Below are 16,719 nucleotides of genomic sequence, written 5' to 3'. Positions count from 1 at the left end.
TTAAGACTGCATGGGAAGGCCCTCAAATTCGGACCGCTGGAGGACACCTGATTACGCCGACTGGGATCTGCACGGCAAGAATTACCGTTCATGACCGGACTTACCCTGCCGCCTTCGTTATCCTCCAACGGTGTTCACGAGACGTCATTCTCGGCATGGACTTCCCGAATCAACATGGCGCAGTCATCGACCTGAAGTCGAAATCGATAACGCTGTCGCAAGATCAAGCGATACCGCCAGAGAGCTGTCGTAGTCACCACGCCTTGAGTGTGCTCGAAGATCAAGTGAGCATCCCGCCGCGCTCCAGCATTATTATTTCCGTCGGCACTGAAACACCCGCTGACGTAGAAGGCGTCATCGAGGGAGACCAACATCTACTGCTCGACCGTGAAATTTGCGTCGCAAGAGGGATCGCCCGACTCCACGGAGGGCAAGTGGAAGTTATGCTAACCAACTTCAGCCAAGAGTTCAAGCACATCAACAAGGGCACGACAATCGCATACATCGAGGAAATTGTGGAAACCAGCAATGCCTTTGTCCTCTCGGATTCAGCCGCATCCACCCCGATGAGCATAGTCCCCGAATCACACTTCGATGTGAATCCAAGTCTTCCTATGAGTAAGCAGCAACAGATCAGAAGTCTTCTCCGACGATACAAAGACTGCTTTTCGACGTCATCGAGGATTCGACGAACACCAGTTGCAAAGCATCCCATAATAACCGAAAAGAGCGCTCGACCACTCCGCCAGAGCCCTTACCGAGTTTCGACGCGAGAACGTGAAGCTATTAGGCAACAAGTCGACGAAATGCTGCGCGACGACATAATCCAGCCGTCGAAAAGCCCGTGGGCCTCTCCTGTAGTCCTGGTGAAGAAAAAGGACGGAACCCTACGCTTCTGCGTCGATTATCGTCGACTGAACAAGATCACGAAGAAGGATGTGTACCCCCTTCCACGGATAGACGACGCATTGGATTGGCTCTGCAACGCTAAATACTTCTCGTCGATGGACCTCAAGTCTGGCTACTGGCAAATAGAAGTCGACGAGAGAGATCGCGAAAAGACTGCATTCATCACGGCAGACGGCCTCTACGAGTTCAAGGTCATGCCATTCGGACAGTTCTCGGCGCCTGCAACGTTTCAGCGCGTCATGGACACGGTGTTAGCCGGACTGAAGTGGCAGACGTGCCTTGTTTACTTGGATGACGTCGTTGTCTTCGCCGGAAATTTCGACGGTCACCTTAGGCGGCTTGCGACAGTGTTAGAGGCCATTAAGTCATCAGGGCTCACTCTGAAGCCGGAAAAATGCCGCTTCGCTTACGATGAGCTTTTGTTCCTAGGCCACGTCATCAGCAAATCAGAAGTACGCCCCGACCCACAGAAGACAGCTGCCATCGCAAAATTCCCGCAGCCAACCGACAAGAAGGCAGTGCGCAGATTCCTTGGCATGTGTGCCTACTATAGGCGCTTTGTCAAGGACTTTTCACGCATCGCGGAGCCGCTAACACATCTAACCAAATGTGACGTCGCGTTCAAGTGGGAAATGTCGCAGGCCAAGGCATTTCAAGAACTCAAACGACGCATGCAGTCGCCGCCGGTACTTGCACACTTCGAAGAGGACGCCGATACTGAAATCTACACTGACGCCAGTAGCCTAGGCCTCGGTGCCATCCTGGTCCAGAGGAAAGAAGGACTTGAAAGGGTGATATCGTATGCTAGCCGGTCGCTGTGAAAAGCGGAAAGCAATTATTCTACGACTGAAAAGGAATGCCTCGCCATCATTTGGGCTACAGCTAAATTCCGCCCTTACCTCTATGGCAGGCCATTCAAAGTCGTCAGTGACGATCACGCGTTGTGTTGGCTGGCTAACTTAAAGGACCCTTCAGGACGGCTGGCGCGGTGGAGCCTCAGACTGCAAGAATATGACGTCACGGTAATATACAAGTCCGGAAGAAAACACTCCGACGCCGACTGCTTAACGCGCGCCCCCATCGATCCCGCGCCGCAAGACGACGAGGATGACGACGCCTTCCTTGGGATAATAAACGCGCAAGACTTCACTAAACAGCAACGAGCAGACGCGGAGCTAAAAGGCCTCGTCGAGTATTTGGAAGGGAACACCGACGTTGTCCCTAGGGCATTTAAGCGCGGGTTGTCTTCGTTCACGCTACAAAACAACCTGCTCGTGAAGAAGAACTTCTCACCAGTCCGCGCCAACTACCTTCTTGTTGTTCCGTCAGCGCTGCGTCCAGAAATACTGCACGCCCTACACGGCGATCCAACCGCTGGGCACCTCGGATTCTCCCGGACGCTGTCGAGAACATAGGAAAGGTATTACTGGCCGCGTCTGACCGCCGACGTCGCCCGTTAAGTCAAGACATGCCGAGACTGTCAACGACGCAAGACACTACCGACAAGGCCAGCAGGATTACTACAGCCGATCGAACCTCCTCGCCGACCATTCCAGCAGATTGGGATAGATTTGTTGGGGCCGTTTCCGATGTCAACATACGGGAATAAGTGGATCGTCGTGTTGACGGACTATCTCACCCGCTTTGCTGAAACTAAAGCTCTACCAAAAGGCAGCGCAGCCGAAGTGGCGAAATTTTTCGTCGAGGACATCCTGCTTGGACATGGTGCCCCAGAAGTCCTCATCACCGACAGAGGAACGGCTTTTACAGCAGAGCTCACTCAAGCCATTCTGCAGTACAGCCAGACAAGCCACAGGAGGACAACTGCCTACCATCCGCAGACGAATGGTCTCACGGAGCGCCTGAACAAGACCCTCGCCGACATGCTAGCAATGTACGTCGACGTCGAGCACAAGACGTGGGACGCGGTCCTGCCGTATGTAACCTTCGCTTACAACACGGCGGCGCAAGAAACAACACAGATCACGCCGTTTAAGCTGGTTTACGGCAGGAAACCGACGACGACGCTCGACGCCATGCTGCCCCACGTCACTGACGAAGAGAATGTTGACGTCGCTAGCTATCTCCAGCGCGCCGAAGAAGCCCGACAGCTCGCCCGCCTACAGATCAAGAACCAACAGAGGACCGACAGCCAACACTACAACCTCCGACGACGCTTCGTCGAGTACCAGCCCGGCGACCGTGTTTGGGTTTGGACCCCTATACGCCGACGAGGACTGAGCGAGAAGCTTTTGCGTCGCTATTTCGGACTACAAGATCATCCGACGTATTGGCGCACTGGACTATGAGGTCGTGCCAGACGGCATTTCGCTATCACAGCGGCGCCGCTCACGACCTGAAATAGTCCACGTTGTGCGACTCAAGCCGTACTACCAGCGTTAACGAACATTGGGGCTTCGCGTAACTGACCTTTGGACTTTGTTTCTTTTCGTTGTTTTGTTACTTATGTTTAATAAGTGTCCTTTTGTGTTTCGCTCTCTTTGTAGCATCGGGACGATGCTTTTTAAGAGGCGGCTATTGACACGTGTACTTATCTTTATCGGGCAACCACGTTTCGCCGCCTAACAAATGTAATCGCACAGCGTGGGACGCGCCTGCATGTATCCGAAGTTTCTGGAACGTTATCGATGCTTCTATCCGCGCTGTCTGTTGTCGCCGAACCTTATGTTATCTGATTTCATCACCTGACGCGAATGGTGTAGAACTTTGTGGAAGGCACGCGGGTCCGAACGATGAGTCTGGAACATTCGACGACTGTTCTTTAAAAGCCGACGCGCTTGACCCGCTGATCAGATTTTTGACGATCGCCGACTGTGTTCGCCGCTCTCGTTGTGCTTTAAGTGTAGCTTGTTTTGTGGGCACAGGTTCGCCCAATAAAAGCTAGTTTTTGCATTTCACAGTAGAGCTACTGTGTTCTTTGACGTCACGACTTCGTGACAATATTGTAGCCGAAGGCAGAGCTCCGAAGTTGGAGTCAGCTGTCAAGGTTCCGAGGACACCAGCATAGCTGCTGATCGACTCTTCTGGCCGTTGGTCGGGTCTTTGAAACACGTACCGGCTGTAAAGCTTGGATGTCCTGGTGTCGAAGTGCCGCCTGAGAAGTGTCACTAAATCATTGAAGTTGACTTCTCCCGGGAGCTTCGGCGCTATCAGTGCGCACACAGTGTTCGAAAGTGTCGGCGCCACAAAGCGCGAGAAGTGCCCGCTTCTTCGCTTCGTCGATGACGTCGCTCGCAACGAAGTAAAAGTGGAGGCGCTAGATCCACGATTCCCAAGATTTGCCCGAGAAAGGCTCGACAGTGCCGTGCATTCGCCCTGTGGCCATAACTTCGAAAACTTATCCACTTCGCAACTCCTGCCTCGTCGACAGTGTTACGTATGGGGTCTGGCCCTGTCCGTGAAAGGAGTGCTCATAGGTTGGTGGCAGAAAACAGACTACGTTTATTTTCTACAAAAGATGCACGCGAGAGCTGCATGTGTTGGAGGGGGCAAACTCTCGGTCCCTGTCCGGTAGCCGAGACGCTGAGGGCGACGGAGGATTCTCAGAGCTCGACTCGGGATGGGGTCGCTTCCCGTTTCTTTCGCGCTGGTGCTTTGTCCATCCGAAGAGCGGTGGTGCGTCGTTTGTCCACAACACAAGCTTTCACTAGCACAGCTACAAAAAGTGAACCATCGCGCCGTACACAACCAAGCACATAGTGACGTATGTTCTCGCAACATTATGCGGTAACAATAAACAAAAATAACGACAAAGGTAAAACGACTGCACAGTGTTCCAAAGGTGGGTCACCACGTCACCGCCACACATGCAGCACAGAATGTGACGTGCAAGTCGCGTTTTCACCACGACGCGGAAGCGCCAACCTACATCGACAAAAATGTGCCAGTGTCGTCTGCTGTTGGCGATAGTTGCGGATTTCGAACAGCGTTGCTCTGCACACTGCCGAACTGTTGCCAGCTTTCAACAGACGTCACGTCTCCAAAACGAAGTGCGGATGCTGGCGCATGCGAACCACTCGAGCTAATAAAAAAATAACTAGTAAGACAGCAAATGTAATAACAAAATCCTGGCACGGCGCGGAATTTTGCTGGTCGCCAGCACACGAGGCTGCCAATTCACTGATACATGTTGCCAGTTGCTGGTTACCTATTTGGACAACCAAAGGGCGCATGCGAACCGCACCGCACCATGCGATTTCAGCGTAAACGTAATTTTGTGACCGATCGCGACGACCACTTGCTTTTCATGAACCGCTCGCTTGCGGTGCGACGTGTGGCGATGAGCGGCTCGAGCATAAATCGGCCCTAACTCTCCACCGCCGTCTTGGTGTCAAACGACGCGTCTCTTTTGACCACACCGCGTGACCCTTACATGCAGCCGCCCACACAAACTACGGTGAACTCCACTAGTGGTATGCCGAAGAACTGGCCATTATTTCTGCGTGTTGCAATGCAAGCATATGGCTATACTTTACAAGGGACACCAACATACTAAGTTACAAAGTACTTTATGATGAGACATGTACTTACAAAAATGTTTATTTGGCAGATAGAGTAGCGTGGAGTGTTTTTACAGGTTTGAGCCATTCTTTGTTTCTTAAGCATTTATTATAACACAGCATTGTGTTTTGCAAACTGGTGTTATGCTATCCTGTCCCCTGTAACTGAAACCGGGATGCAATTTCGGTCTGAGACACAGCATCACTGACAAAATATTTCCTTGCTCGAAAATACATCAGTTTGCTGGAGCCAGGGCAATCGTTTGTCAACAATGATGTGTTTCACGCAGAAGTGACATCCTTGTTTCAGTCAATGGGGGCAGATTGGAATGACATCTGCATACAATACACATGCTTTTTTTCTTTACAGAAATAATTGTGTTAGGCAGCACTCAATTGAGTGGTCTAAGCAAAATGCGCAAGTCGATCAATCAGACTGTACTACTGACGTAGCAGTTCTGCGGAAACCCGCAAGGTGGAGAGAAGGAATGAAAATCTTAGGCTTTTCTTTCGAGGAACCCGTATTGGTTTCCTTTGTAGCAATTGCTACGAACAGACTGTACTACTGTATTGCCATGGTTCGCATCAGGAAAAGCTACCTGCGCATCCCTCTATCCCTCTACCTCTATCCAATAATATATTCTTATTTATGTCTGTGCCTCATTTAAAATAAAGTGTAACTGTGGACACACCTCACGTTACTGTGACTGCTGCCACAAGAATTTGAGAGAATCTCTTATAAAAGTCATGAGTTGCTCTTGTCAAGATGTCCCTTAGCCAACCTTTAGCGTAACGCTAGCTGGGTTTACTGAAGTACTCTAGACGTCCACGACTACAAAGTGTCTTGATCAAGACGGCTACTAACCTTTTGAATTATCCATTCAAGACACCTTTTAGACATGTAAAGTTTCTATGTAGACAGGTGACTATATCGGTTTATTGCAGCCTTTTCAAGTGAGCTTCTCTTCTCTCCTGAACCTTGGCCACTGGAGATGGGGATCACTACTCTTCCGGCCAACTGTCATTGCCCTGGCACTGGTAATATGGTAGCACATTTTCGACACATGCCTCTTCAATTCTAGCACTTGGTCCATTATAATAGATGGTCTCCAATAGTCTTTGCTGCTTAGCTGTTCTAACAACGAAGTACGGACCAGTGAATGGAGTTTTCGAGTCGTCTTTTTCACATCAATATCATGGATCCAGAGTCGATATCTGGCACCTTTGTTTTATGGCAACGATCAAAGTGCGTCTTCATAGTCACTTGGGACCAAGTCAAGCCTTTTCAGACTTTTTGTCCATGCTCCAAACATCTGGCAGATGTTAATATAGCTGAATTGAATCTGGTATGTCTGGCGCTGCAGCTTAGTCTTGAGGTGCTCCTTTAAGTCAGTCCTGTCGGACGTGCCAATGTAAAGTTTCTATGTAGACATGGTGACTGTCAGTATATTGCGGCATTCTCAAGTGAGCTTCTCTTCTTCTCTCCTGATCCTTGGTCACTGGCGATGTCGATCGCAACGAGACATAAAAACGCTCAAGATAAGACTGGTGGGCTAGTTGGTACTGGATAACTTGAGGCAAATAGCAAAAAGCACGAGGACAAGAGCAGGAAACAAAGACAGAGCGCTGTGCCTTCGTTTCCTTTTCTTGTCCTTTTTTTCCGCTCTGCCTCAAGTCATAATATAGCTGCTTCCATGTTTCGAGGATTCTGTGGCGTAACAATATGGGTTTCCTAACAAGCATGACCAACCGGTTCCAGGACTTCTTGTACCAGTTTGTCTAACTCGGTGTCAATTTTCGGTCGAAGAGCGAAAGGAACCGTTCCTGCTGTTAGGCGGACGGACACAACCTCAGGGTTAAGTGCAAACTATGTGGGCGTTTCTTTGTAGCAGACCAATGTTCCATCGACAATGGAACACTGGAATGACATTAACAAGGTGCAGCGGGCCGTGAAATCTTTGAACTGCACTCGGATGGTACCAATCCCACACACAATGATACGGAAGGCTTGGTAGTCCCGATGATGTCGAGTGACTAGAGTATAGGCGCGACTGAACGAGGACGTAGAAAGAAACAGATACACACAGACAGCACTCACTTTCAACTCTGTGTATTTGTTTCTTTCTACGTCCTCGTTTAGTCCCGCTTATACACTCTATCATGGATTCCAACCAACTAGCCCGCCAACGTGTTTTGGTCAAGTGGCTGCAACTTTGCAAGATTGTCATGAGTATGACAATCTGCGTCATACTCATAACAGAGATTGCGAGCAATTACTTCACTTTAAACAAGGACCAAAGTCGTATTTATGAACAGACAAAACTAAGCAAAAAGGACATCAAATGTGTCCCCTACATAAACACCGTTACGCCTTCCACCGCAAGCCAGCTACGGGCACTGAGTCGCTTAAGTCGCTTAAGGGGGTGTGCACACTCCCCCTAAGGTTACTACGTGTTCAAGAGAAGCGGGCAATATGGGGGCGGCACGCGGCAACCATCTCTGACCAACTGATTTCTGCAGCTCCCGGCAGGTGGCGACACAAGGTTATGTTAGCGAAAATGCAGTCATGGGTAGAAAGTAATATAATACTCGGAGAACTTCAGAACGGGTTCAGAAGTGGTAGGCGCTTAGATGATAGCCTGTTCGTGCTTACCCAGTGCATAGAAATAGCTAAGGCGGAAAATAGACCTCTGTATTTAGCCTTCCTGGACATAAGTGGTGCATACAACGTCAACAGGGAACTCCCGTGGAACATATTACAGTGTACTAGAATATTCTATTCTAGCAAACTGTAAACATATTAAAAGCTGAAGGCATCGATCATGAGGTAATTGATTTTCTACAGGAACTACATCAAGAAAATAATGTTGAAATAACATGGGAAGGAATTAAAGAGTACGACAACTTCGAGGTTCACAAAGGATTAAGGCAAGGTTGTCCTCTATCACCGCTGCTGTTCATGCTTTATGTGATAAGCATGGAAAGAAGGTTACAACGAAGCAATCTAGGGTATAATCTGTCGTACAGATTAGGCGAAAAGGTTGTTGAGCAACGACTACCGGGTTTAATGTATGCGGACGATATTGTACTGTTAGCAGATATCCAGGAAGATTTGCAAACTCTGGTTAATTACTGTGGGGACGAAGGAGACAGTTTAGGTTTCAGTTTTAGTGCAGCTAAGTCCGGTGGGATGTTTTTCAACGATACAACTGATCAGGAGCTTACAATACAAGGACATAAAATACCCCGAGTGGCCGAATACAAATATCTCGGGGTATGGATAAACAAAGGGCAGATGTACACGGAAAAGCACGAACAGTCTCTCCTAGCAAAAGGGCGAAGAGATGCCGGGATAATGAAACATAAGGCAGTGTGGGGGTACAACAGGTATGAGGTACTGAGAGGTATTTGGAAGGGAGTAATGGTGCCGGGGCTTACTTTCGGGAATGCGGTCCTGTGTTTAAGGGCAGAGGTTCAGTCGAGACTAGAAGTAATTCAGAGAGCTGTGGGAAGGCTAGCACTAGGTGCCCACGGGAAAACCACAAACGAAGCAGTGCAGGGAGATAAGGGCTGAGCATCGTTCGATGCACGGGAAGCTCAGAGTAAAATCCTATACGAAAAACGTCTGAGGAAATTGGACGATAACAGGTGGGCAGATAAGGTGTTTAAATACCTATACAGAAAGAGCGTTGACTCACAATGGCGGAAAAGAACTAGGAAGCTAACCAGTAAGTATGCCAGACACGAGGACGAAGAAAGAGCATTAAACGACAGGTTAAAAATGCGGGAGGTAAAAATTGGATAAATTCAATGGAAAAGGAGCATAGTGTGGAACTATATCGATACTGGAAACAGCAGATCAGGAAGGAAGCGTTTTATGATAACTCAAGAGGCAGTGCCCTACTCTTTGAAGCTAGATCAGGATGTCTTAGAACACGGAGCTATAAAAAGAAATTTAACGAAGAAGAAGACACATGTACTGTGTGTGGTAAATATGTAGAAACAATGGAACACCTCATACTAAAATGTGATGGTATCAAGCCCGATGTCGATGCGGCCACAGACACCCTTCCTGAGGCCCTAGGGTTCGGAGATAATCATAGTCATGTAAATAAATATGCGGTGGAAATTAGCAAAAGGCGATTGGAGGATTGGTGGCTCAAAAGCAGAGAGGTGACATGAGGTTAAAAGGGTAGGAAGACGTATTTAAAGAAAATCCTGAAATTCAATAACACACAACACAGATGAAAATAAAAATAAAAGGCAAAATAAAAATCTGAGCATGGTGGCAACTGCCATCGCCTCGTTTCAAAGGGGACGCTCCTACCTTTCATCCATCCATCCAGCGACGTCTTAGCAGCAGCATGTAAAATGCAACATGGTACTTTTTCCAAAAATTTTATCCAATTAGCAAGACCAAGTGTTACACTGAACAACCGCAAGACTCCAAAATCAGATCTTGCTGCGAAATTTGCGCAAGAATCAGCAGTAAGCACAAAATCTGTTTCAAGAAGATTTTAAGCAACCTACGTACATTCTTGTAGGTATCATAGAAATCCCTATACCGTGTCAAGATAAGGAAAACCGAGGGTTTCATTTTTTCTGTCCGATTCACGTCTGACATTATGGCAACAAATGGTTGCTTGTATTGTGCAGAGAAAACCTACACGTTTAATTAAAAATAAATTCAGCCTTCAGTACCTACACATAGCATACACAAAACGACCAATTGTGATTTTTGACCATATATTATGCACACAGAGGTGTTCGATTTTAATTTCTCCCACAAACAATTAATTATTTGTTTTTTGCTGCATCCAACTGACCACTTTGCGAATGAAATCCTTGAAGTGTGTGTCAAGGCTTTTTTACATCCACCCTGTTTTGACTGGCACATGCCAATAAAAGACTGAAGTCTTTTATTGAATAAGAAAATATGCAATAAAATGTTGCCACTATGCTAAGGCAGCAGTGCGGCTTACTAATTCAGTTTAATTTACTCAAATCCTAACCTGCACTTTAGTATTCTACATAACATTATTGGTTTGAATAAACAGCCACAGCAGCAGACTGCCTTGGGCATGCATGTTACTGCTCTGTTCTGCACACATTGGAACGAAGGCATTTGTGATGACACTATCGGAACTCAGGCCGGAGCTTCCAGACTCCCTCGCCGTTTTGCTGCCTGTGGAACTCGCAGATTTTGCTGAGCAGGGCCTTAAACACAGGTGCCCTGCCATGCACTTTGTCCTTGAAGGCAGCCAGCACTTCACTGGTGCTTGCCTGCCCATCCACACTTGCACCAAAGGCCACAAAGGTCTGCAGATCTGAGAGGAGCTCATCAAATTCCCCATCCCCTGTCTCCAGAAAGGGTTCAAAAGACTCCGCAGGCTTTCTAGCTCGGATGCAAGCAAGCAGCTCGCTCGAAGATGCAGGAGTTGATGATGCCTCCTCTTGAGTGAAGACGTTGGCTTCTTTGAACATGAGTGAGCTTGGCTTTTTCGGGGGTGGCTTTGATTGAGATGATGTGGCTGGTGCTGCCTGACCTGTTGCTTGCTTCTGGCCAAAACGAGGCCTGGAAAAAATCAAGGCATTAATTGGGGCTTGTTGGTCTGTTATACTGGGATCCTCAAAGCACTAAAAAGACAGGCACAGAAATTGAAGAAAGGGCCTGCTGAACAAGAAATTAACTGGACCAAGGCTAGTTGGTCTGCCATACTGGCATCTTTGTTACTGATTAAAAAGACAGGGACTGACATTGAAGAAGAGGCCTGTTGAACTAGAAATGAAGTTGACTAAGGCATTGGATTCGAGCTAGTCGGTCTGTCATACTGGGATGCTAAGTAGCGCTTAAAGGGCAATTATGGCTATTTTTGACCATATCAGGGTAATGACAATTTTAAGCCGCTGGCCTTCCTGTGACGCGTCCGGTAATAGAATTTCTCCACAAATTCAAAAAGTATTTTAGGTTAGCCAAAAAAGTGTGCAGATGCCATGACTATACGAATCAATATGTTATGAGAAGCATACCTTGAGTACCTAAATATCAAACATTGCTAAGGGTTCTGCAAATCAATACCGGACGATAAAGTGCCCCATAATAAATTATTACAGAAACTCTACGCCATCGGATTGAATAACACGCTTACTGAATTCATTAGGGCTTATCTACAAAATAGGTAGTATGTCCAAGTTGACAAGTACTGCTCGGATACTTTACAGGTGACATCAGGGGTACCGCAAGGGTCAGTTCTGGGACCGATCTTATTCCTCATTTATGTTAACGACATTGTGAAAGTCATACACAGTGTTATTAAGATAAAGCTTTTCGCGGACGACTACGTTCTTTATACCTCGGTTAAATCTGTAGACGACCACACTACGCTTAATAACACACTCGCAGAAGTTTCAGGCTGGTGCAAGATATGGGACATGTTCTTAAACGCTGACAAGTGCTTAGTCCTCCGTGTATGCAGGAACAAAACCATTTTACAACATTCTTATTCTGTGGATGGCATTGTGCTGAAGGAACCACCTGCTGTTAAGGATCGCTATTACAGAAAATCTCAGTTGGGACCTTCATATTGATACAGTCTGCACTAAAGCTTTTATATCTCTCTGGTTCATTCGACTAAAGCTTTCAAAAGCCCCTATGAACGTAAAATTAGCAGCATACAAAGCGTTGGTCCGGCCATGTCTTGAGTATGCTTAGTGTATATGGGACCCTTATACAGAAAAAAAACGTTGCAAAATTAGAAAACGTTCAGAGAACCGCGGCTAGATTCATTTGCAACCGATATAAGCGCACTGACAGCGTGACAGAAATGATTGCTTATCTTGGTATCGATACACTTAAAGCTAGACGTACCGAATGCAGATTAAAATACTTGTATTTAATGTATAACAACATAATACAAATCAACAACTCTAATTTCATTACTCCTCATACTCTGCGCACAAGCTCGCGTTTTGATAATGGGAAAATGTTACAGGAATACAATGCTCGAAACGATACTTTTAAATATTCATTTTTCCGAAAACCATACGCGCCTGGAATAAATTACCGAAATATACTGTAGACAGTACAACTGTCGAAGGGTTTCTTACAAACTTGAATATGCATGGGTAAAGGGTACTTACATTATGTTATATGCAGTGTTTCATGTCTTGATTTATTGTATTTGCTTTTTATTGCTATTGTGGATTTCTGATGTATTTCTATTTGTGCCAGCTGCATTGTGTTATATGCAGTGTTTTATGTCTTGATTTATTGTATTTGTTTTTTTATTGCTGTTCTGGATTTCTGATGTATTTCCATTTGCACCTACTGCATTGTGTTATATGCACTGTTTCATGTCTTGATTTATTGTATTTAGTTTTTATTGCTGTTGTGGATTTCTGATGTATTTCTATTTGTGTCTACTCCTGCTTGGAGTCAAGAGACTCTGCAGTATTCTTAAATAAATAAATAAATAAATAAATAAACCCAATGTGTTTGTACGAATTAATTAGTAGCTGTGTGAGTTGTGACGACCATCATGTTGGGTTCTACATAGGCAGTCGATGAGTGTAATTGAGAGTAACACGGATTCATGCGGCAACTATGCGATCATATGCACGGTGTGTCATGTGGCGTTTGTAAAACAATGATGGCATTTGTACTATGGCGAAGCAATGCTAAAGCATGATTAATTTGTGCTCCTATCAGGGAAAAGGAGCAGTAATTTTGTTGAAAGGGAACGAAAGTCGCAATAGTGCTGGCTCGAGTGACAGAGAGGAATCGTAACGAGTCCTCTTTGACATCGTGCCATCCGCTGGAGGAGTTGCCAGTCTACCGTCAACGACCGACTTTCCGGACACCTGATAATTCGGACGGCTTGCACTTTTTGCTGTGACCGCCGGTCCGAAACAGCATTAATCAAAGCCACCACTATCGCCGCCGTTTTGATTACTTTGTCGCCTCGAACCGGCGCTCGCACGCAGATCTGCTGGCAGCCGTACGCACCACCGCGGCAACGCTAGGCCTAGCTGCTTCGATGTTCGCTACTAAGCTTCTTGCCGTTCTGTGCTGTGTTTTTCACTGAAAGAATTCGCCGCCATCGGCAATGGCAACCCCTCTGCCTTTGTGGTCCTTGCGATTTGTTTCGAAGCTCGGAAAGCATGTCGCGTTATATAATGCTGATTCCCGAAAGACAGCTTGGCCTCACTTCTTTTGTCAATGTTACATGGTGAAGCATAAGCGTGGTAAGGGGGCAGTTGTCATGGAACACAGTATGTATTCCTTAAGAATCTATCCCGTATGTATTCCATGCATGCACTTGCCATCTCCTGTCACAGTACGAGCACCGATACGCCTATTTAGTGTACTAGCAGGCCTTCTGAGCTTTTTAGAGAAGTACATGTTGCTTGCCCATGGTGCTCCCCTTGTTCCCCTCCATCCGTCCTTGTTTACGCCAAAGCGATCATATTTATGGTCTCTTCAGCTATCTTTTTTGGATGTGCCTATGGCGATTTGAGCCCCTAAAGGGCCCCTCACCAGGTCTGGTCATTTTGAGCTGACAAGCGCTGTGCATACTATGCACGCTAAAAATTGCGCTTGCTAAGTATTGCATTGCTACGCGCTGCTGAAAGAGCTGAAATTTCAAACCGAATGCCATCTGCCCTTCTTCTTGCAGGCACCATGCTCCCAGTCAGAGAGCGGACGTAATCGCACAAGTACACCTACGTACATCACACTGCTGTGACGTTGCCCGTAGTGACACGTGACTTCGAGAATTATTCATGGCAACATCTGTTATTTGTGTTATCTGTTGCTTCAAGAGATGGATTAAAATTTAGAAAAATAATAAAACACAAACCGAATGTCTGTGTTCATTTTACTTCGCACCGTTGCAAGATCTACTTCCATTCAGTCTGCATGTCCCCACGTCGTGCAGTTGCACGCTCAGACAATGAAAGAATGTCATTTTCTACAATGTTCGAGCGTGCGATTACGCTCTATGATCCGCTTGTCTTCCTCAGTATGCCCGTAGCACTGGCTTATAGCGCTAGTCAGGTGTTCTCGTGCGCAGAACACAAATTCATGTGCTGCGCAAAACAAAACAAAATGCAACAGCTTGCGCGCGACGCCATCGGCAGAAGTGCACCGCGCAGCAAGAAAGCAAGGGAAAGAATGAAGGCGGGCCCGTGATGTATGTGTCACGCGATCCTCGGGCTCCGGTATGGGAGAAGGCAGGGAAAGGATTGCGCTTGCAGAGGCTAGACGGGGCAAGTAGAAAGAGTGTCTCTCTTGGCAGTGGCCCTCGCCTCATAATATGTTGGGTTCGCGGCACTGAAATATCTTTAGCTCGGCTATTAGTGAACCAATTTGAAAAATTCTTGCAGCAGACCACCCCCTAGAGAGCACTCAACTTCCAGCGTATAACTAAAATTTGCTATGTGGCCTGGTGAGGGGCCCTGTAAGGGCAGTAAAAGACAAGTGTTCATTTTTTCGAACTTCCGGATTTTTCGGACGTTTTCGCGGCCCCTAGGGAGCCAGAAAAATGGGACGTTGGCTGGACAACTGACTAAGAGGATGCTTCAAATGCTCCGTGGGGTGAACATGTGGCGGAAGGAGGACGAGAATAGAAACGACCTACGCATTGAGGAATTAACGGGAAAGGAAGTGTGCGACGGTTTCTTTGAAGGAGCTTCAGCTCAAAAAACAGTGTTGGCTGATGCCGAAATGTCCTGCCCTTCTGTTGTCTTTCTGAATAAAAGAAACACTAGTCCTTACTATTCAAACTGCATTAAGTTTTTTTATTATTTTTTAACATGCTTACTAGAGAGTGTCAGGATCGAGTTACATGGTGTCAAGTCTTGACATAAAATGAAGTTCTGCGTCACTCAGGGAATTTTCCAAACGTATTTGGGGAATTTGTAAATGTCAACTTCGTAGACACTCTGAAATACAGTCGACTTCTGTTAATACCACCCTGACAAGACCGACAAAATAGATTGAATTATCCGGCGGGTCGAATTAAACAAAATGCAGAAAATACCTCGTTGCAAATGGAAGATTCACCTAGCTGTATTTGCCCGACTCTACACTCACCCGAATCAAATATGCTCCCACTTTCTATGTGTCGAAAGTAAAAAACTTGCCGTAAAAATTACATTAGAGCTCCTAAAAAAAGTAGAAATGCAACTGAATACACGTAAGCACAGCTCCAGGACGGGACAAAAGAAAGACACAGAAGCACAGTACAAGCGGTAATGAAACACTTTTTGTTAACGTAGAAATGTAACGTACACCTGATTTTTTTATTAATAATAACATGGCCCAGAGTTTAATACGTGTTGCACAACGATGGGACGGTTTGTTGAAGTCGGCTTTGCCATAATGCGTTTGTGTTACGCACAAAGCATACAAATGCCACGAAGGCCGTTTTTTATAGGGTGTTCGATTGCACCGCGCAAACAATTTTCAGCCCAACTTTTTTTAAAGAAAAAAACAAAAATCTGCGAGTTATAATTGGGTAAATACTGTAATCAGACAGTGTGAGCTATGGCTGTTGCTTAAAAATCTTCCTAGGGCCAGCCAAAAATATGCGTTTTCAAAAGGAGATCATTTGTGTTCCGCATCCCTATCTCCTAAACTCTACGAAGACAGACACAGCTATTGGGGTTCTACTGGGGTACCATAGGGGTCAGGTGCATGCATGCTGACTGGTCAAGTTCAAATTATCCAGTGAAGGTCAAAAGTTTTATCCCATAGAAAAGCATGGGCGCCGACCGGGATCGAATTACGGAAGTCTACTGTAGTGGGCAGTAGGGTACTGTAATAATGGGCAAAGCCTTGCTATTACACTAAAAATAAAAATTTCGACCATTCCCATGGTGAGAAAAAGCCAACCTCAAGGAACAGAAAAGTACAGCCAGTTTAGTTATCAAGAATGCAAAATTGCTAATATCAGCAATATGATTTGTTGAGCATTGAAAGCTGCTTCGGAACAAGACAATGCCTGTGGTGTGGTGAAGCATAAGGGAGACAGTGAGAACATGATTTGTTACAGTATGTGCAAAAGTAAGAGCTCCTAGCATTTTTGAAATTTCAATTGGGCATCACTTGATAGAACTGTTCGTAACATGCCCTTCAATCATATGTCTGAAAAACATCCCCAAACAAAAATAGCCTCTCTGCTATCTCATGCAAAATTGGAGGTCATAATTGGAGAGAGAGAGGGGGGGCATTACTTCTACTAGAGTCCTTTAATACTTTTCTACTAGTCACGAAACTTCAGGCCAAATT

At 46.2% G+C, this 16,719-nt stretch overlaps 1 protein-coding gene across 3 annotated transcripts in view; it reads right to left on the bottom strand.

Annotated features, from left to right (window-relative positions):
- Nucleotides 1-9,811: 9,811 nt before the first annotated feature.
- LOC142568468 (DNA excision repair protein ERCC-6-like) overlaps nt 9,812-16,719 on the bottom strand; it is a 595,812-nt gene continuing 588,904 nt past the window's right edge. For all 3 annotated transcript variants that reach the window (XM_075678394.1, XM_075678392.1, XM_075678393.1), the window contains one exon: nt 9,812-11,004. In XM_075678394.1, coding sequence (XP_075534509.1) covers nt 10,566-11,004 — 439 coding nt within the window. In that variant the 3' untranslated portion in view covers nt 9,812-10,565. The remainder of the gene's footprint in view (nt 11,005-16,719) is intronic.

The sequence above is a fragment of the Dermacentor variabilis genome, unplaced genomic scaffold (genome assembly GCF_050947875.1).
Source record: "Dermacentor variabilis isolate Ectoservices unplaced genomic scaffold, ASM5094787v1 scaffold_19, whole genome shotgun sequence".
Lineage (NCBI taxonomy): Eukaryota > Metazoa > Arthropoda > Arachnida > Ixodida > Ixodidae > Dermacentor > Dermacentor variabilis.
This window is presented reverse-complemented; position numbering and strand designations above follow the sequence as displayed.